Source organism: Pelobates fuscus, chromosome 3 (genome assembly GCF_036172605.1).
Source record: "Pelobates fuscus isolate aPelFus1 chromosome 3, aPelFus1.pri, whole genome shotgun sequence".
Taxonomy (NCBI): Eukaryota; Metazoa; Chordata; class Amphibia; order Anura; family Pelobatidae; genus Pelobates; species Pelobates fuscus.
This window is the reverse complement of record NC_086319.1, coordinates 123,066,913-123,088,423: the sequence shown is the minus strand read 5'-3', so window position 1 is coordinate 123,088,423 and position 21,511 is coordinate 123,066,913. Positions and strand designations below refer to the sequence as shown.

The following is a 21,511-nucleotide window of genomic DNA, read 5'->3' as shown; positions in this document are numbered from 1 at the left end:
CCCAGTAGGCAGAATACCTGTGAGCCGTCCATTGTGGGCATTACAAATAACATGAGTTGTGTAACTTATGATGCCCCCTCAGAGCTCCGGCCTACCCCATCCTAATTCTCCCTTCCCATTTGTTGGGAGTTTTGAGAGTAGAAAGCAAAGAATTAATAAAACACTCCAGCATGCAGAAATCTCGAGTCATCCTTAAAGGAAATAGCAAGTGGATAGCAAATAACTAGAGAATGAATCACAGAACAAGGCATAACAAGGTTATATGTACATTGTGTTCCTAAGATTTACATTTACATACAAACCTGGAAATCTGGAAAGAGTGTTAACAGGAAACTAAACAGTCCAAATGTTGTAAGCCACTCACACACGGCCCCTGCTAAGTGGACATTCTAGGAGAGAGCACACAAGACATGTATGGTTTTCAGTAGAATTAGATCAGGACTAATTTTCACTTTTTATTTATTTATTTGGAAGACTAAATCTATAAGAAGTCATGAAACAGGAATATAACCTAAAGAGAAAATACACTTTTATTGTTATCTATATAGCTTCCTATATTTTTGGATATAATGGAGTAAATACGAGCATTTTATTATGATTTTAAATAGATGAAATGCTCCAAAATTCTAATCTCCAAATCTTTTCCACAGTTAAAATTCAACTTTCACCAACCCATAACCCAAAAAAGACAATGGCACCCCTTAGACACTCAATATAAGTCTAGATTTACTCTACCTAGGGGCTAAGCTTGAGCTTGAAGCTGGTCTTTGGCCTGATCCTGCCCCTAGCCCATCTTTCTGGCCTTTTCAGGAATTCCTGCCAGGGCTTACACTCCCAAGAGATACGTTGGGCCCAGATCTAAAGCTGGGACCATACTTCCTCCCCACCATGACAATAAAACCCCAGAGACACATGGATCCCCAGACCAAGATAAGTACAGAGATTACATGAAACAGACTCAGAGATATATGACAATACATAACTGCATAAATGCAAGGTGTGTTTAAACTCCTCACAATTCTCACTTTAGAGGAACACTATAGGGTCAGAAACACAAACATGTATTCCTAACCCTATAGTGTTAAAACCAACATTTACCCCCCATGGTCCCCTCTTGCCCCTCTAAATATAGCACAATCTTACTTTTTATTTCAGTCTGCTGCTGCTGGCTCTGCCCCTGATGTGCCTGCTTTGCTTACATCATCAGAAGTGGTGATCTGAACCAATCACCATGATTTCACAGGAAAGCATTGGATTGACTGAGACTGTCAAGGAGGAACACAGCCCTCGCCAATCAGCATCTCCTCATAGAATTGCATCGAATCAATGCGTCTCTATGAGGAAAGTTCAGTGTCTCCATGCAGAGGGTAAACATAGAAACATAGAATGTGACGGCAGATAAGAACCATTCGACCCATCTAGTCTGCCCAATTTTCTAAATACTTTCATTAGTCCCTGGCCTTATCTTGTAGTTAGGATAGCCTTATGCCTATCCCACGCATGCTTAAACTCCTTTACTGTGTTAAACATCGAATGGCAATGCTGCACACTGTGCAGCACTTCCCCAGAAAGATAGTGGCTGGGGAGGTGTCCCTAGGCTGTATTCAGAGCCGGCTCTCTAATTAGGTGGTTTAGGCGGCTGCCTGGGGCCTCGTGGCCGCCTAAACCTCCTGAGGGCAGACTGTGTTGGTTCCTCGGTCAGTGACTGAGGAGCCAACAACAGGAGGGAGACGGTGGCTTGCCTGGTATGCCGCCGGGTGCGAGGCCCCTCCTGCCTGCCCGGCCAGCCATTGCAGACACAGGTCTGCAGCTCCGCAATGAGCAGAGCTGCAGACCATGTGTCTCGAAAACTGGCTGATCAGAGCGTTGCCACGGGTTACTATGGCAACACTCTGACAGGTCTCGCGAGATACAGGGTCTGCAGCTTTGTGGAGCTGCAGACCGGAAGTAATGGCGACCAGACCACCAGGGATCCCACTGGACCACCACGCAGCCCACACTGGACCACCAGGGAACCCACTGGACCACCAGGGAATAAATTAAGGTATGCAGTCCCCTCACCATCAAACCCCCCCTCCTTCAGCATCACCCCCCTCAGCATCACCCCCACCCTCAGCATCACCCCCCTCCCTCAACATCACATCCCCTCCCTCAACATCACCCCCTCCCTCTCACATCATCCTCTCCCTCTCAAATCACCCCCCTCCTTCACACCATCACCCCCTATCTCACATCACCCCCTCTCCCTCTCACCATCAGCCCCCTCCCTCTCACATCATTCCCTCCCTCACATCACCCAAACTCCCTCTCACCATCACCCCCCTCCCTCAATATCACCCCCTCCCTCTCTTATCATCCTCTCCCTCTCAAATCACCCCCCTCCTTCACACCATCACACCCTCTCTCACATCACCCCCCTCCCTCTCACCATCACCCCCCTCCCTCTCACATCACCCCCTCCCTCTCACATCATCCCCCTCCCTCTCACCATTACCCCTCTAATACTCTCTCACAACCCCCCTGTCCATTTAACCCCTTTGCCCTGTCACGCTCTCCCTGCCACTGGTACCCCTTTATTCACCTTGTCATAGTCACCAGTTGAAGACATTCATTATACACACAGTCAAGAAACATAGCTTTGCCATAAACACAATTATTATTATTATTATTATTATTATTTTATTATTTATATAGCGCCAACAAATTCCGTAGCGCTGTACAATGGGTGGACTAACAGACACATAATTGAGATCAGACCACTGGACGTACAGGAACAGAGGGGGTTGAGGGCCCTGCTCAATGAGCTTACATGCTAGAGGGAGTGGGGTATAGTGACACAAAGGGTTAAAGTAGGGGAATTAAATAGTTTGTTAGAGAAGGGTTTATTGAGTGCTTGGTAGGTCATTTTTGACAGTTGCAGGAAAGGAGTCATGAGGTGGGGGATGAGAAGCCTGCTGACAGTTTAATTGATACGCTTTAATGAAGAAGTGAGTGGAGGCTGGGTGAAAGTCTGATTGAGGAGGGAAGGGAGTTCCACAGAATAGGTGCAGCCCTAGAGAAGTCTTGAAGGCGAGCGTCAGAGGTGGGGATCCGGGCAGTGGATAGGCGTAGGTCTTGGGATGAGCGCAGGGGTCTCGACGGGACATACTTGTGTATGAGGGAGGATAGGTATGTTGGAGCAGCATTATGTAGGGATTTGTAAGCAAGCGCCAGAATTTTGAATTGGGCACTATATCTAACTGGAAGCCAATGCAGGGACTGACAGAGCGTGGAGGCGTGGAAGGTGCGACCGGACAGGAAAATGAGCCTCGCAGCCGCATTCATTATAGATTGCAGCGGTGCAAGCTGGGAACATTTAAGACCGGTGAGAAGGGGATTGCAGTAGTCGAGGCGAGAGAGAACAACAGCATGAACCAATATCTTAGCCGCGTCCGGCGTTAGATATGGGCGGATGCGCTCTATGTTCTTGAGTTGGAAGCGACAGGATTTGACTATCGATTGGACATGGGGAGTAAAAGAGAGGTCAGAATCGAAAAAGAACCCCTAGGCCTGCGAGGTAGAGGTGATAGTAGCGCCGTTGACTTGGATGGAGACAACAGGAGTAGCAGCACTTGAGGGAGGAAAAACAGGTTGAGTTTAAGGAAGTGAGCAGCCATCCAGTTGGAAATAGCAGAGAGGCAGTCAGAAACACGAGTCAAGGTGGGCGGAGAGAGATCAGGGGAGGACAGGTAGATTTGCGTGTCATCTGCATATAAATGATATTGGAAACCAAAGGAGCTGATGAGTTTACCAAGGGAGGCAGTATAGATAGAGAACAATAGGGGGCCGAGGACAGATCCTTGGGGGACGCCGACAGAGAGGGGTTGGGGAGAAGAGGCAGAACCAGAGAAAGAAACACTGAAAGAGTGCTGGGAGAGGTAGCAGGAGCACCAGGAGAGAGCAGTATCCCGTAGACCAAAGTTACGAAAAATGGGAAGAAGCTGTTGATGATCAACAGTGTCAAATGCGGCAGAAAGATCAAGAAGGATTAGGATAGAGTATTGGCCGTGAGATTTAGCAGCAATTAAATCGTTGGATACTTTGGTCACAGCAGTTTCGATAGAGTGACCAGCGCGGAATCCAGACTGAAGGGGGTCAAGCAGAGAGTTGGATTCGAGAAAGTCTGTCAGTCTGGCGTACACAACTCTCTCGAGGATCTTGGAGGCAAATGGCAGTAGCGAGATAGGGCGGTAGTTGGATGGGGAGTTAGGATCAAGGTTGGGCTTTTTCAGAATCGGGGTTACGGTTGCATGTTTGAAGGGTGAGGGAAATGTGCCAGAGGAAAGGGAGAGATTGAAAATGCTAGCGAGAGGAAGAGCAAGAGAGGGAGACAAAGTGCGGATGAGATGCGAGGGAATAGGATCGAGGGAGCATGTGGTGGGGCGGGAGGACAGGAGCAGAGCAGAAACCTCTTGTGCTGTAGCAGGTGCAAATGTGCATAGGATGGCAGGGGGAGTGGGGTTGGGTGATGTAATGATAGGGGTAGGAGAGAGATTAGAGATCTCTTTCCTGATTGTAGAGATCTTCTCAGTGAAATGAGATGCAAAGTTTGTGGCGGACAAAGTGGTGGAAGGAGGGGGAGTCACAGGGCGAAGAAGAGCATCACAAGTGTGAAACAGGTGTTTGGGTTGATGGGACAGTGTGCTTATGAGGGTTTTAAAGTAGTTTACCTTTGCAGAGGAAAGAGCCATGCTGTAGGAGCGCAGCATAAAGTTATAGTGGATAAAGTCAGATGCAAAGTGAGACTTTCTCCAGCAGCGTTCAGCAGTTCTGGAACATTTTTGGAGGTAACGGGTCAGCTTAGTGTGCCAGGGTTGTAGTTGGGGGTGCTTGCTGCGTTTAACTGTAGGAGGTGCCATGATGTGAAGTTGAGAGGAGAGAGTGGAGTTGTAGAGTGAGGTTGCAGAGTTAGGGCAGTTGAGATTGAGATGGGTAAAAGGAGTGTTTGGAGTGTGGTGGAGAAGTGCTTGAGATCGAGGGAGTTGAGGTTTCTGCGAGGTTGGAGAGTTGATGGTGGTGAAATTTTGGTATGGGGTATGCAGATGTTAAATGTTGATGGTGGTCAGACAAACGAAATGGAACAGTGGAGAGATCAGAGGTGGTACAGAGATTGGTGAAGATGAGGTCAAGAGTGTTTCCTGCAGTGTGAGTTGCTGAGGAAGAAATCTGTGTGAGTCCAAAGGAGGAGGTTACAGAGAGCAGACGAGAGGCATCAGGGCAGTTGAGCTTGTTGATAGGGATATTGAAGTCCCCAAGTATGAGAGAGGGAGTGCTAGAGGAAAGAAAGTGGGGTAACCAGGAGGAAAAGTGTTCAATAAATAGTTTAGGGTGACCGGGGGGGGGGGGGGGGGCGATAGATGATGGCAATTCTTAAAGGAGTGGGCTTAAAAAGGCATATAGTGTGAACTTCAAAAGAAGTAAAGGATAGGGCAGGGGCAGTGAGGATAGGTTGAAAGGTGCACTGAGGGGAGAGAAGGATGCCTACACCACCTACTTTACAGTCGAGTCTAGGAGTATGGGAGAACTGTAGACCACCGAAACATAAAGAAGCAGGAGTAGCGGTATCGGATGGGGACAGCCAGGTCCTAGTGAGTGCCAGTATTGTGAGTGAGTTAGAGATGATGAGGTCATGTATAGCTGTAGATTTGATGTTACTACAAATGGAGCGAGCGTTCCAGAGTGCACACTGAATTTTGGTAGAGGAGGATAAACTGCAGGGTATTTGGAGGAGGCTTGCATGGTTTCTAGTTATTTTGGTGTGAGCAGATGAGGTGTGGGGCCCTGGGTTGGGAGAGACGTCACCAGCTGCCAGAAGTAGGAGGAGAGATAGTGACAGGAGGTGTGAATGGGTTTTATATGGGCGGCGACTAGGGTGAAATTGGGTTAGAGCAGGAGAGAGAGAATAGAGAAATGAGTGCAGGGCTTGAGATGAGAGAAGGGGGGAGTGTAGCAAAGAGGGATTAATGTAAATGTGAGTGTGTTGTTGAGGGAAGTAGGTGGAATGGGATATTTTGATTCTGGGGGAGATAAGAGAGAAGGAGAGGAGGAGAGTATAGAGCATTGCACTGTTCAGGTTTGATAGAAGTGGTCTTTTAAAACTGTGACTGTGGAAGACAGAGATGATAGGGTCAAAACAGGACTGCAATAAAAGCTATGGAATGGAGATGCACAGAAGAGGTGAGGATTGGTCAAGCAAGACATTTGGGTGGGTATCAATAAAATAAGGGGGGGGGGAGCAAAAATAACAGAGAAAGTCTTTAGCGATAAGCAGAATGTTGAATAACATTTAAGTTAACAAACCAGTGATGAGCAGGACAGGAAGCAACTAGCCTTAGCATGCAGGACAAGACAAACTGCAGAATATATGCATGTATGTATGAGCAAACACACACACACATATACATATATATATATGTATATATATATATATATATATATATATATACATATATATATATATATATATATATATATATATATATATATATATATATATATATATATACACACACATTTACATATATTAAAGAACAAGCACACCCAGTTAAGATACAATGACAAAGAAATAGTGGTTAGAGATACATAGTTTAAAAATATGCAAGTGGTTAAAATTCAATACAATTATAGTGTCCAGTATTAAGAGTAGATAGTTTCCTCCATAGTCTACAATGCACAAAGGCTACAGGCAGACCCCTATACATACAACACACTTCAAGCAGCTACCCCATACGCATACATGCTCACAGGCAAAAACGCAAACATGCTCACAGAGACATACATTCACACACACACACACACACACAATGATACTCTCTGTCAGACACACTCTCAGGCACATACACAGGTAAACTGTGCATCAATGTGTATATGTGACAGCATGCATGTATTGCAACTCTATTTTATTTACTCTTTTGTTAGTGGGGCCTCATGTTTGAGTTTCACCTAAGGCCTCATAAAGTCTAGAGCCGCCTCTGGCTGTAATGTAAACTCTGCACTTTCTCTGAAGGGAAATGGTTATATTCATCAGAACAAACGGAAGAGAACAAATAAGCTGTAGTTTTTCTGGTGGCTATAATGTCCCTTTAATAAAGAAACTTGCTTTTAATTATCTGGGATTACATAAAGTAAAATAAATATTGTTAAGTAGATTCTCAGTGAAATACTAGTAAAAGTTACCTCTACAGTTGGGTTTCCAATTTCACCTTTCACGAGCCCATATATGACGCATGAAAACACTGCAAGCATGTTAACTTAAGGAAGTCAACTATGACATTTAAAATATCTCTATCTATCTATCTATCTATCTATCTTTAATTACAACTTGTGTAGCTGTTGTAGCCTAGCTTGTAGAAATTGATTATGAAGTGACCACAGTTTGCTGTTTAGTAAACAAAACAAACCATCATTAGCCTCTTTACCCCTTAAAGACGCTAGACCTACATTTTTCATCATTGCAGTCCTCCCCATAAGGACCTAGGACGGAAAATGTCTGTCCAATACTAAAATTAACCTCAGTTTGCCACAACTGCAGCAGTAAAAAACACTTTTAAAAAGTTTAAACAAAGTTTTAAAATAGTAAAACAAAAGTTGTTAAAAGTTTTAAAAAAGTTTAATAGTTAAAAAAAAACTTTTAAAAAGTAAAAATAACATTTTAAAAAGGGGAAAAATGCATATTACCTCTACACTTGGTACAGGCTAGCAAACAAATGATCCCACGTTAAGGTTTAAAATATGCCTTTTGAAATACCCTTGGATGTCTTCTTTAAGAAATAGTATGTATTTTTGGGGTACTTGGAATAAGCAGCCTGCTAAAATATTTCAAAATAGAATAGGGACCCATCAAAACCATCTATGAAAATTCACACTTAAAAATCTGAAATTGACTGGTCTCTTTTACAGCTCTGTAACATACTGTGAGCATACTTAGGGGGAATTAATGACAGCGGCACTTATCAAATGTGCGACATTCCCAGCAAAACTGCAACATGAATGTAAAAATTTTTTGTTTTTTTCTCACCACATAATTTGAAATAAATTGGCCAAAAAATGGTGGCAAGTAAAGGTATAATATATGCCTAAAAAGATACCATGGAGTGTCTGCTTTCTCAAATGGAAGGTCTTTGTGGGGTGATTTGAACAGTCAAACTGCTATAATGCCACAAAATCAGATATAGGACCATCTATGAAAATTCCAACTATAGAAACTGAAATACCTTGGTCTCATTTATGGCATTGTAGCTGACACAGAATAGTGGCAAAGGGGTATCGTTGTACTCAGCAGATGTAGCTGAACACAATATGAGTTTCTGTACAGGAATAGCAAACACCAGCTTTACGAAATACACATTACAAAAACCTTGTTATATGTGTATATGCCAAAATAGAGAAAAAAAACACAATTTTACTCCAATATTTAGCAGAGATTGGCAGTGAAATTACTACGTAAAAAGTGTCAAAATAACCTTAGATAAATAGCCTGTGATGTCTACTTTATATTAATATATACTTTTGTATGGCAATTTTGTTTTCTGTGATGGGAATTAAAATTCCAAGACAAACATACCAACTTCTAAAATTGTTTCACATTGATGTTGAATTGATGTTGAATTGCTTTTGCAAATCTGGACATATTATGCACATGTTATTATTGCCAAAACTTGGGGGGGGGGGGGGGGAATTAATTTTTCCCTGCATTATTTTCATTTTGCTTTCGTAATAAATGAGAATTTATATATGTATATGTCACATCAAAGTAAAGCCCTGTTTGTCGTCTAAAAAACAGTGTATAATATGTGTTGGTACAATAAATGAGAGAGATGCAAATTGCAGTTGAACACAAACAGCAAACAATGAAAAAATTGCTTGTGTCTTTAAGGGTAAGACAAGCTTCTGAAGCTGTGTACTTAAGGGGTTGAAGACGGAGGCAATTGTACAAGTTCTGATCAAAACAAAACGTAAACAAAACCTGGAATTTGCGCTATATGTCTGTTCAACTGTAATTTACCTTTTTCATATTAAATTCACCCACACTTATATATCATTTTGTTCAGGAGAAACAGGGCTTTCATATCATATCAACTATTTCTATATGAAATATAATTTAATATGAATAAAATTGTAAAAAAAAACTTAACCGTGAATGTCATAATACTGTTAGCTTTTACAGCAATAAAATACACATATTTGTATTCAGCTATGTCTAACGAGTACAACAGTACCCCCTATGAACAAGTTTTTGGGTGTTTTGGAAAGTTACAGGGTCAAACATAGCACGTTACATATTTCAGTTTATACACATTGAAATTTGCCAGACTGGTTATGTTGCCTTTGAGACTGTATCATAGCCCAGGAATGAGAATTGCCACCATGATGGCATACCATTTGCAAAAGAAGACAACCCAAATGGGGTATGTTCAGTCTTTTTTAGTAGCCACTTAGTCACAAACACTAGGCAAAGTTAGCTTTCATATTGTTTTTTGTGTGAAAAATGAAAAAAACTAATATAAATGCTAACTTTGGCCAGTGGCTACTAAACAAAAAACTGGACTACCCCACTTGCAATACTGTACCTTGGGTTGTCATACTAATCTGGAAAATTTCAATGTGAAAAAAACTGGAATACAAGCCTTATATTTGACTCTCTGACTTTCCAATACAGTATAAAACCTGTATATCGGGAGTACTGTTATACTCGGGAGACTTCACTGAACACAAATATGAGTGTTTCAAAACAGTAAAATGTATTACAACAATATCATCCGTGAGAGTGCCATTTGTGTGTGAAAAAGGCAAAAAACTTCACTTTCACTGATAGTATCATCGTTGTAATACAATTTACCGTTTTAAAACACTAATATTTGTGTTCAGCGAAGTCTCCTGAGTAAAACAGTACCCCCCATGAAGTTTTATGGTCTCTTGGAAAGTTGCAGGGTTAAATATAGTGCTTGCTAATTAAATTCTGTAGACTTTCTTTTTAATTTTAATTACTAAAATCACATAATTATGTTAAAAGATTACATAAATATACACATAGAATTTTTATATATATATATATATATATATCTATATATCTATATATATATATATATATATATATATATATATATCTTATATATAAATATATGTAATTTTATTCCAAGTGTATTTTAATACTAATATATGTAATTATATTAACATTAAAATACACTAAGTATGACTTAGTATATATACATGATATATATATGTATATATATATAGCTATTGCTGCCATGTGATCGTTCTTTGAGCGCGATCACATGGCCCCCAGGGGCCTGAATTGCCCTGGGAGGGCTGTCTGGGCTGTCAGGCAGTCCTCCCGAAGCGAAGCGCCAGGAAGGTAAGTATCCCAGGCGCTCCAGGGCTCAAAGCCATTACGGCGTTCTATGCCGCCACAACGGCTTTAAAGCCCATTTAAAGTGGGACGGCATAGAAGCATGTAACGGCGTTAAGGGGTTAATTAAATTTAGTCCACAACCCTATTAACCTTATTTTGCCACCTATGTCTCCTGTGTTGAATTGGATATAGAATACAATCAATTACAAATTAAACCGTGTTAAAAAGGATACAAAGCAGCATCAATAACAGACTATAGACAGATAGTCCCATTCTTATTAGACATATGGTATTACTGATGCCTTGATTATTTTTTTTTTCAATTAAAGTGAGGCAAAATATATACATGGTACCAAACATGTATGCAAGTGCCCCTCCAATAAGATGGATCACTACGTATGTATGCGACTGGAAGACAAAATATTAAACATATAGGTTAGATTCTCATTTTATACAAGGCAAAACAAAATATATGAAAACCTGGAAAAAAGTGAATTGTCCCACCTTATACCAAAACCACACATCCAGAAGTCATACCTACAGAATGCAACTTTTACAAATTGAAAGGAAACTCCCATCCCATTTCCTCCAATTCCTCACCCTGCAGCTCACCCAGTGCATTTTGCTATAACCTTTTTAAATAAATTTTGTAATCATTCACGATTATTGAGAATACAGCACAATACAGTACAAGAAACCAAAGCAGGGAAAAAGAAAGGCAATATAGAGCAAAACATGACAGTGTGGAGTACTCATGGATTTTGTGGTGTGGAAAAAGTATCTACAGATGGAATGGATTTTAGCTTATAGAGCTTTGGGAATTTTAAACTCATTTTGGGTGTGGTGGAGGGATTGACAGAGACCCTTTACAAATCTCCAAAACATAACCAAACTTAACATTCATTTTTTTGCCGCTCGTTTTTTAAATTTTTTATTTTTTTTATAATTGCGTCGTTTATTTAGTTTTTTTTATTTGGCCTTTTTGGGGCTGAAAAAAGAAGATTTTAGAAGAAAGAAAACATCGAATGGTAAGTTTTATTTTGTTTTACAGGTATTTAGTTAAAGGTTCCCCCTCATTATTTTTAGGGTGAGGGGGGTAGGTAGGGGGATATTTTTTATTGGGGGGGAGGGGGTGATTAGGGGTTTGGGGACCCCTAGTCACCTGGGGGGGACATTTTTTAGGGCCCCCATGCTGCTCAGGGGTGGGGGCCTGAGCGATGGGTGGGGGCAATAGGTTCCCCCTTTACTGTGCTTTGGAACTTCAGCACTTTGACACTTCGGAACTTCAGCAGTTCAGCACTTCGGAACTTCGACACTTTGGAAATTTGGTAATTTCGGAAGTTCGGGACCTCGGCAATTCGGCACTTCGGCAATTCGGCACTTCAGCAATTCGGCACTTCAGCAATTCGGACATTTGGAAGTACCCGAATGTCCGAATTGTCTGAAATTCGTCTGAATTCATATTCGGATCGAAACGAATTGCAGAGTATGTGTGTAATACAGGTGGTTAGTCCCAGTTTTAGGGATTCTGACTCCCTGCTAAATAGTTCCTCCAGGAGTTATTGCAACAACCTGATATCTCAGAACTATGACTCTTCTTCAATAGTACCTCACATCAGCCAAACACTGAGTGTACTCACAAATAGCACTGGGTAGTTGTGGAAATATTATTTTCTGTGCCCAGGAAAGACCACTCAATGTCCAATTGAGATATGCAGGTGATAACCCATTTTGTATAACATGTAGGACTGAATTCCTCCAGCTATTCAATACTGTAGCTACACCTTGTGGCCATTTTTGAGAATGGTACAATCTTTATTCATAGTTGTTCCTCAAAGTAGTTATCTTTTTTTTTTTGGCTTTTGATCAAGATGTTTCTCAGCCTTTTATGAAGATTGAGTTCACTGGTCAATAATAGATTACATTTTTGCAATAAATAAGGTTTTATCAAACAAATCTATGGGAAATATATTTTCTGGTCTAAGTCATTGCACACTGAGCTGAATTCCTCATTAGTTGATCAATGACCAAATATTACTTGTGAGTTTGTGTTGTTTTAATTTTAAATTCAATGAGCTTGCCATTTGGTTAAATCTTAATTATTACATGTTTCGAATTTACTCCAAGAACAGTGAACATTTTTGCCACATTATTACCCACCTGAAAACACCCAACAATCAATATCCCAAAGCACCATAGCCAACCAAAGACGAGAAGGATCTTGTTGGAACATGATGAGCTGGTGTTATTTATCTGGCTTCTCAGCTGCATCAATCTGAACATGACATAAACTGTAATGATTCCTAAAAACAAATTAAAAGAATTAATGGCAGACTTTCAAACCAACAATTGTGAGGTTTTTTTTTTAAATCCCAAAACACAGTGAGTTTTTCTTCTGAGATTGAAACTGTTCTGAAGAAATAACTTGAGGAAAGAGATGGATTATGAATGATTTATAGGAAAGTAAATCAGTCTGTATAAATATTATGAAACACTGAACACAGATCATACCAAACAGTACCAAACAGTATTTCCAGCCAAACTTTCACTCCCTCCTACATATAATACATATTAGAGGAATTCTTGTTATCATATAAGCTCAATGTGCCATATAGGGAAGTTAGCATTCTATTACCCTCACATGGGTTCTATTTGTTATATTTTGGCAAGAGGCAGCTGTCCTTACTGGCAGCAACTTCATCTAGACTTCATTGATGATAGTAGCCACCAGCGAACACAATTTCTGACCCCAACCGGACCTTATATTGAAAGAGGATTATATGACTTGCTGTTCTTCTAGCCTTTACAGCTAGTTATAGTTACTTGTGTGGCCCATGCATCAGTATTCATCTAGTAATCATACAAGTCGCTATTTTAACTCTTCTTTTCTCTTATTTCTTCAGAAGCAGAATATTGTGTATTGATTGTAATAGTTCTCATTGGCAACTAAATGAATAAACCGATTGAGACATGAAAATAGATTTCAAGGGGCGGAGCCAAGCTGGAAAGTTGCATGGTTCATGAGCTCCTGCAATATCAGACTCAAACTTACCAAATTCACAAGTTTGGCACCACCTAACCGGCAATATATCGGCTTACTGGGCCAACCGATACCGGACCAACATAATGGGATGTAAATCAAAGAAGCCCAAGCCGGATAACCCGAGACAGGGCCCAAACATAGCTGAACTGCTACGCCAAACACTTAAAATGGCCGCTTACCCGGAGACCTTCTCTGAACTCTCAGATGACTTCTCCTCAGGAGAAGAAGCTGTAGATCTCCCCCTGGAGCCAGCGCCTGGGCCAGCGACCCGGAGGGCAGACACCTCGCCAGTGACTATGGCAGTTTTCAAATCACTGCTTGCCAATCTCCAACGAACCCTTCAATCGGACGTAGCTTCCCTCAGGGCTGACATCCATGGCTTAACAGGGAGAATCGGAGCCCGGGAGCCAGAATCCACCGGCCACGCTTCACAAATAGCTGCTCTGCAACTGGAGGTACAAGGCCTCAAAAGCCAAAATGAAGGGCACGAGCGCCAGTTTGCGGCACTCGAGGACCCAAGATGGGCCAATAAATACAAAATCCGGGGCATCCCGGAGTACACTCCTGCGGAGGAAATGCCACACATATTGAGGTGCCTGCTAACGGCCCTGCTACCGCCACGACAAGCCAAGACAGCGCAGTTGGACGTTTTTTTCCGTGCCCCGAAACCAGCTAAGGCACCCGCCGAGACACCCCGAAATCTTCTCATACGATTTCAACGCCACAAAGACAAGATGGCGGTAGTGGCGGCGACCAAGGAAATATCACCTTACCAGTTTGAAAAGATGGATCTATCATTCTATGCAGACCTCACTGGGAGCACACTTGCTTGGAGAAGATCCCTCAAGCCATTTACCACGCTGCTGCGGCAGAATGATAAGGGCAATGTTTCAAGCAGATGTGGCGGTGGTCAGAGAAGAGGTAGCCAAACTTGCCACCAGTGTGGCCAGCACAGAAGCAGATATGGAGACTGTGAAAGTGGCACAATCTGCTACAGATTCAGTTCTGCACACGGTCCAGAAGAGCAATGCGGCAATACTTAACCGTTTGGCTATCCTGGAGGACAAGACAAGGGCGCGAAACGTAAGACTCAAGGGGATCCCTTAAACCGTCACAGACGAAGAAATGCCTCATTATCTCAGGCGGCTCATGACGACGCTTCTATCACCAAAACAGTCGAAACAGGTAGCAATAGACTATTATTTTCACCTGCCTAAAGCACCTAAAGCTCCTCAAGAGGCATCCAAAGACGTGCTGAAAAAATTTGTCCGGGACTCTGATAGGGCGATCATTCTGGGAGCAACCAGGAAGACACCTGCTGTTGATTTTGAGGGCCACCACCTCACCTTCTATAGGGACTTGTCCCGCCACACCATCCTGTGAAGACAGTCACTTTGCCCAATCACCCAATTACTCTGAGACCACAAGGTTCCCTACAAATGGGGTATGTACAGGCTCCTAGCGGAGAAGGATGGCACGACACACTCCCTCACTCACCTCTCGGAGGCTTCTGCCATACTCAGCGAGCTGGGACTGCCAAATGGAACCTTATCGACAACACCCTGACCGAGGTGGTTGGTTGACTGGGTAACGCCATTTATACCAAGAGCAACGGCGGCACCACCTTGCAACGCACTGACCTGAAGAGTTACACCACCCCTCTAGGAAAGGACTGCAGGCCAACTCAAAGTGCACTCACCTTTTCTCCTCTAACGCAAGGACTTAAATACTTGGGCTACCCTCAGCGGTTTATATTTTTGTTATATTTTAGTAATAATTACCTCTCCATTTACTTAATGATGTTCCATTTATTTTACTTAATGATGTTCAATTTACTTAACTTGATTTCTAAGTCTATGGCTCCGCAAGCTGACCTAATATATGACAGCCACAATGACCTTCCCCCCACAACCAGCTGACAGACAGGTGCCACCCCAAAAATGTAAAAATGTGGCTAGCAACCCAACAACCAATACTACAACACAGCTGACCTCACTAGACACAGCCGACCGCTATAGTGGCAAACAAACCAGACCACACTTTTACCACTTAGTATCGAGTGTGACAGTCCAGGTCTTCAACGGCCAAAGGGAGACCCTTCAGCGCATATACACACACGATACGCTAGCTGACAGACTCAGTATAATGCTTTAGCAATGACTAGTTGTTAAAAAAAAAAGATACAAAACTGTGCTGTATACAATTGTCATGCTCCTATTATCTTTTTGTGAAGAATTGTTTACACCACAGGCATGTCAATCACTATGTACAACAAATGAAGCACAATCACAATAAAGAATTAAAAAAAATATAAAAAATTATTATAGTGACCAGTTTGATGGCCCACTATATATACATTTACCAAGATATCCACTGCTCCCATTTTAACATGTTTTGAGTGAGAAAAGTTTTAAATACCGGTAACTGCAACTGGTTTAAAATATACGTCTCTACAGGTTTTTACCAATACATATCTTATGATAGTAAAATGGAGATAATATAGTTTTAAAGGATTATAAATCAAATGTAAATACAAATATCCTAGAATAGTTATTGCATGATAACCATGTGTCTGGAAGATGAGAATTTACAGTCTATGTGGCTGTGAGATGCAGAGGGTCTAATTGGAGCCTCAACACAGAAATCTGTATCCCCACTAGCATCTCAGACACATTTAGTAACTATATAAAGACTCCTGCAGAACTGGTGATACTTACCCCAGTTGGCGCTTACAGTTAGGACAACAGTAAATATTCTACTCTCTGGGTAGTGAACTCCACCATCACTAGGGGAAAAAGAAAATGTAATAAAGCTTAATGCATGAAACATTTCAGAAATGGGAAATCTCACACATCTACATGTCACACGAATGTCTGCTTCTTTCAATAAGCTCAGACAGTAAAGCTGCAGTTCCACTAAATCATCTCTAATATAAAACATCAGTAAAATAGTTTACCTTATGAAGGGCAGAAAAGCCTTACTGTGTCCTAAAATCACAGAGATTATATAGGTGGAGCCAACTCCAAGAAAGGTCCACACGACAAGAAGGAATGGCAATAAGGCTAAGCCTGCCATTCTCATATAATAATAATAATAATAATAATAATAATATGCACAACACACTCAGTAAACAAGAAATTCCAGGAATGAGTACAGCTTGTTGCTGAAGTCTCACAATGAATGCAGTAAAGTATATCTGCCTGGCAATGTATAGTTTCACATTTGATAATGACATCATGACACACTGTGATGTCAATGGAATTGTCACAGTAAATGCTTTAAGTTGAACTATGGCCAATTCCAGAACATTTACAATAACTAATTTCTTATTTTCTTTTAAATACTTTTTATTGAATAATTTTACATTTAAAAAAAATATATATATTTTCAATTGTTTTTAAAATAACTATAATATAGCTTGGTTGCTGCTTCTAAGAGCTGCTACAAAGTGTATTTGGAGATATTCTAGATAGTTTTATTGATTCTTCAACTGTCTAAGATTTTTCTTTTTACTTTTACAGGTCATCTAGGAAAAGGTTTTAGATTTAACAAGGTTTGATTTCCTGTTGATAATTGGTAGGGGATTTGCTTTAATTAGTTTGGTGTTTGCTATTGCTTGTAAATAAGCACAGGCCCACTCAGGTGTTAGATTTTTAGGGGGTGGTGCCTTTAGGAGTGTATATAAGGGTTGTAGATATTAGCTGACTAATATAGCTTGGTTGCTGCTTCTAAGTGCTCCTACAAAGTATATAAGTAGATATTCTGGGAATATTCTGTTTTATTGATTCTTCAACTGTCTACAATTTTTCTAATTACTTTTTTTTTTTTAATTCTTTATTTTTATTGTGCAGGTGGTTACAGGTTATCACATTCGCCACAACAGCGTGTTTCAAAGGTTCACAAGAGTTAGGTAGTGGCATGAGCGTTTGCACATTTTTATATTTATAACAAGTTTGGTTCAACAATATACTGTGTGTACGTCTATGTGCTGACAGGAAGGGTCTCGGGTATAGTGGGATTATATGCACAAGTCTAAGTAGAAAGATTAACGATTTGTTTTCTGGAATTACATAACAGTTTTGATGAAGATTTAACCCCTTCAGGACGGAGTCAATAGTGCACGTTCTGATCAAAACAAAATGTAAACAAAAACTGGAATTTGCGCTATATGTCTGTTCAACCGTAGTTCCCCTCTTTCAAATTATATGCACCCACACTTATTATATATCATTTTGTTCAGGAGAAACAGGGCTTTAATCTATCATTAACTATTCATATTTGGAACATAATTTATTATGAATAAAATAAAAAAAAAGTGAGAAAATAAGATTTTTTTTTTAAATTTGTATTTCCGTCTGCCATTTTAGCTGTGAATGTCATAATACTGTTAGGTTTTACTGCAAAAAAATGCGCATATTTGTAATCAGCAATGTCTCACGAGTACAACAGTACCCCCCATTAACAGGTTTTATGGTGTTTTGGAAAGTTACAGGGTCAAATATAGAACGTTCCATTTTCAAATTGAAATTTTCCAGATTAGTAATGTTACCTTTGAGACGGTGTGGTAGCCCAGGAAAGAGAATTACCCCCATAATGGCATACCATTTGAAAAATTAGACAAGCCAAGGTATTGAAAGTGGGGTATGTTTAGTCTTTTTTAGTAGCCACTTAGTCACAAACACTGGCCAAAATTAGCGTTCATATTTGTTTTTGTGTGAAAAAAGCAAAAAACGAATATTTGGCCAGTGTTTGTGACTAAGTGGCTACTAAGAAAGACTGGACATACCCCACTTGCAATACCTCGGGTTGTCTACTTTTGCAAATGGTATGCCATCATGGGGGTAATTCTCATTCCTGGGCTACCATACGCTCTCAAAGGCAACATAACCAATCTGGCAAATTTCAATGTGAAAAAAATGAAATGCAAGCCTTATATGTGACTCTCTAACTTTCCAAAACACCATAAAACCTGTACATGGGGGGTACTGTTATTCTCGTGAGACTTCACTAAACACAAATATTAGTGTTTTAAAACCGTAAAACATATTACAACAATAATATAGACCATAAAAGTGCCGTTCGCTTGTAAAAAATGTGAAAAACGTCACTTTTACTTAAAATATCATTGTTGTAATACAATTTACCAGTTTGAAACACTAATATTTGAGTTCAGTGAAGTCTCCCGAGTAAAACAGTACCCCCTTTGTACAGGTTTTATGGTGTCTTGGAGAGTTACAGGGTCAAATATAGTGCTTGCGAATTAAATTCTCTGCACTTTCTCCCTGTGTTGTCAGGCATGTCAATCAAATTTTAATTAATCAAATCACATAATTACGTTAAAAGATTATTTAAATATACATGTAGAATTTTAATATATATGCATTTATAGGTATTTAAATTCTACGTGTATACTAATGTAATCTTTTATGTAATTATATGTATTTATCTATTTATATATATTTGCGGTTATTTGTATTTTATACAACGATAGATATATATAGAATGTCATTCTAAGTGTATTTTGTTACCGATATATATATATTAATAACAAAATACAGTTAGAATGAAATTACATATGCATATATAATTTATATTAAATTTTGTTTCAATATTTTATTTATTTATTTTATTATTTTATTTATTTATTATTTTAATTATACGTATTTATATATAATAAATATATGTACATCTATTATATATATAATATATATACATATTATATATATGTAACGTCATTCTAAGTGTATTTTAATATTAATTTATATACTTATATTAATATTAAAATACACGTTGCATGACGTTACATATATATAATATGTATATATATTATATATATAATATATATACATATTATATATATATTAAAATATATTTAATTTATTTTTAAACATGTTTATTTTATTTTTTTTACACCTCCTACCAGCAGGGGGACTATCTGATATATCAAACAGTCCCCATGCTGGCATATCCACAGCCAGCTATAGGGGGCCATGTGATCGCTCTTTGAGAGCGATCACATGGCCCCCGGGGGCCTCATTTGCCGGAGGGGGGCTGCCTGGGCTCTCAGGCAGCCCCCCAGAAGAGGATCGCGGCGGAGGTGAGTAGTTGCTGGCTCCTGGGGGCTTAAACCGTTACGGCGTTCCATGCCGCCGCAACGGCTTTAAAGCCCATTTAAAGCGCGACGGCATGGAACGCCGTAGCGGCGTTAAGGGGTTAAATAAAATAAAAGAGAGATTACAGAAGATTGAAACTAGCTAGACTGTGAGAAGAATAAGTACCGTATATACTCGAGTATAAGCCGAGTTTTTCAGCACATTTTTTGTGCTGAAAAAACCCAACTCGGGGGCGTGGCTTGAACGCTGATGGCGCCGGCCGCTTGATTTCGGAGCTCCGACCCGCGCAGCGATAATAAGGGCACAATCCGAAGCACAGACTCTCCAAATGGGGCGCACCAAACGCCCAGACGCTCCACAGACACCCAGGGGACAGTTACCCGCTTCACAGAGCGGACCGCTGGACGGATACCTCCGCACTCCGTTGCGACCGTCCCAAGCTGACCAAGGCCCCAAGATGGCTGACGGGCCGACCACGCCACCGAAGGGTTAGAGACCCTCTCGCTAGCAGACATCAGGGCGGACATAAGAGCCCTGACTACCCTGACTGCCAGCATGGTCACTAAAGCAGACCTAAAGGCCTCATCAGATACCTTACATGAGGCTATTCGTGCCGAGGTCGCAACGCTGGGGAATGAACTAGCAGCACAGGGCACCCGTATACAGGCCTTGGAAACAGCGGAGCAAACGATGTCGGGCCGCATAGAAGCTAACAACCTGGCTATAAGCAGACAAGGTACCATCCTATTACACCTTAGGAGACAGGCGGAAGACCTGGACAACAGGGGCCGCAGGTCTAACATCAGGATACGTAACCTCCCTGAACCACGCAACAAAGAAAACGTGGAAGCTACTCTCACTGCCCTATTCAAGGAAATTTTGGGCCCTGACTCCCCGCCGACCTTCCAATTCGACAGGGCACACAGAGCGCTCCGGCCCCGCAATGCAGACAACTCGCCCAGAGATATAATTTGCTGCCTACACGAATTTAAGGTGAAAGATCTCATAATGTCAAAAGCAAGATCCAGACAAACATGGCTATTTCAAGGAGCCGAAGTCGCCCTTTACCAGGACCTCTCACCCCTCACACTAGAAGCCCGCAGAGCTCTACGACCTGTAACACAATTGCTCAGAAGTAGAAATATACCATATAAATGGGGATTCCCCTTTAGCCTGCTAGCTCGCCATGACAATGAATGGGTACCTGTGAGGTGGCCAGACGAGGTCCCCGTGTTCCTGAGGAGACAAGGCCTACCGCCGACCGAAGTTGCGGACTGGATGCTGGGACCCCTAGAACAGCGACCAGGTCCCGTCGCTCAGAGAGCCGCTAGGAGACGCAGAGAGGACTCACCACGCAGATCCCCAGCACACAGGCCGCGCAACCCGGCCCCGCATGCTGAGGACTAGCCGGGCGGTCTAGCTTGACAGGTGTGTCTCTCCCCCCCTGCCCGATGGTCCGGGGTTGATGCCGCACCCGATTATGGGACCCAGATGACATTCCTCGCCCAGAAACAGATAAGTACTTTCCACCACCCCCATTTTGGGCCGCACACTGACTGTTAACTTTCTGCGATAGACATACACCCGTCCCTCCCGGGACCTAGCCCACCGCGAGGTATGGCCTCTACTGGTAGCATGCACCACACCCATAGTTGCAGCTAAGATAACGGTGACACCACACACTGTATAGTCGTGGATGAGCACTCTCCACCACCCATAATGAGTCGTATACCAACTGCCACCCTCACACTTGTGAAAGTGACTCATCCCCTCCGGGGACTCTCTCCACCATGGGGCATAGCTTTTGATGGACACACACACACTAAGGAACATCATGATGCCATGTGGATACTTTGGGAGGGGGGACTGGGGATTCCCGCATGGAGACGGGGCACTGAGCTGAGTGGGGGGTGTTCTTCAGGGACCCTATCTATTTCAGCGTTGCAACAGTAAAGCGGAAGATTT

General features: G+C 41.5%; 1 protein-coding gene across 1 annotated transcript in view; it reads right to left on the bottom strand.

Moving 5' to 3' along the window:
- LOC134601666 (DNA damage-regulated autophagy modulator protein 1-like) overlaps nt 1-21,511 on the bottom strand; it is a 432,307-nt gene that overhangs the window by 103,204 nt on the left and 307,592 nt on the right. The window contains exons 5-6 of the mRNA XM_063446182.1: nt 10,624-10,798; nt 7,216-7,274 (exon numbers count right to left, since the gene is read on the bottom strand). Of these exons, the coding sequence (XP_063302252.1) occupies nt 7,216-7,274; nt 10,624-10,798 (234 nt within the window). The remainder of the gene's footprint in view (nt 1-7,215; nt 7,275-10,623; nt 10,799-21,511) is intronic.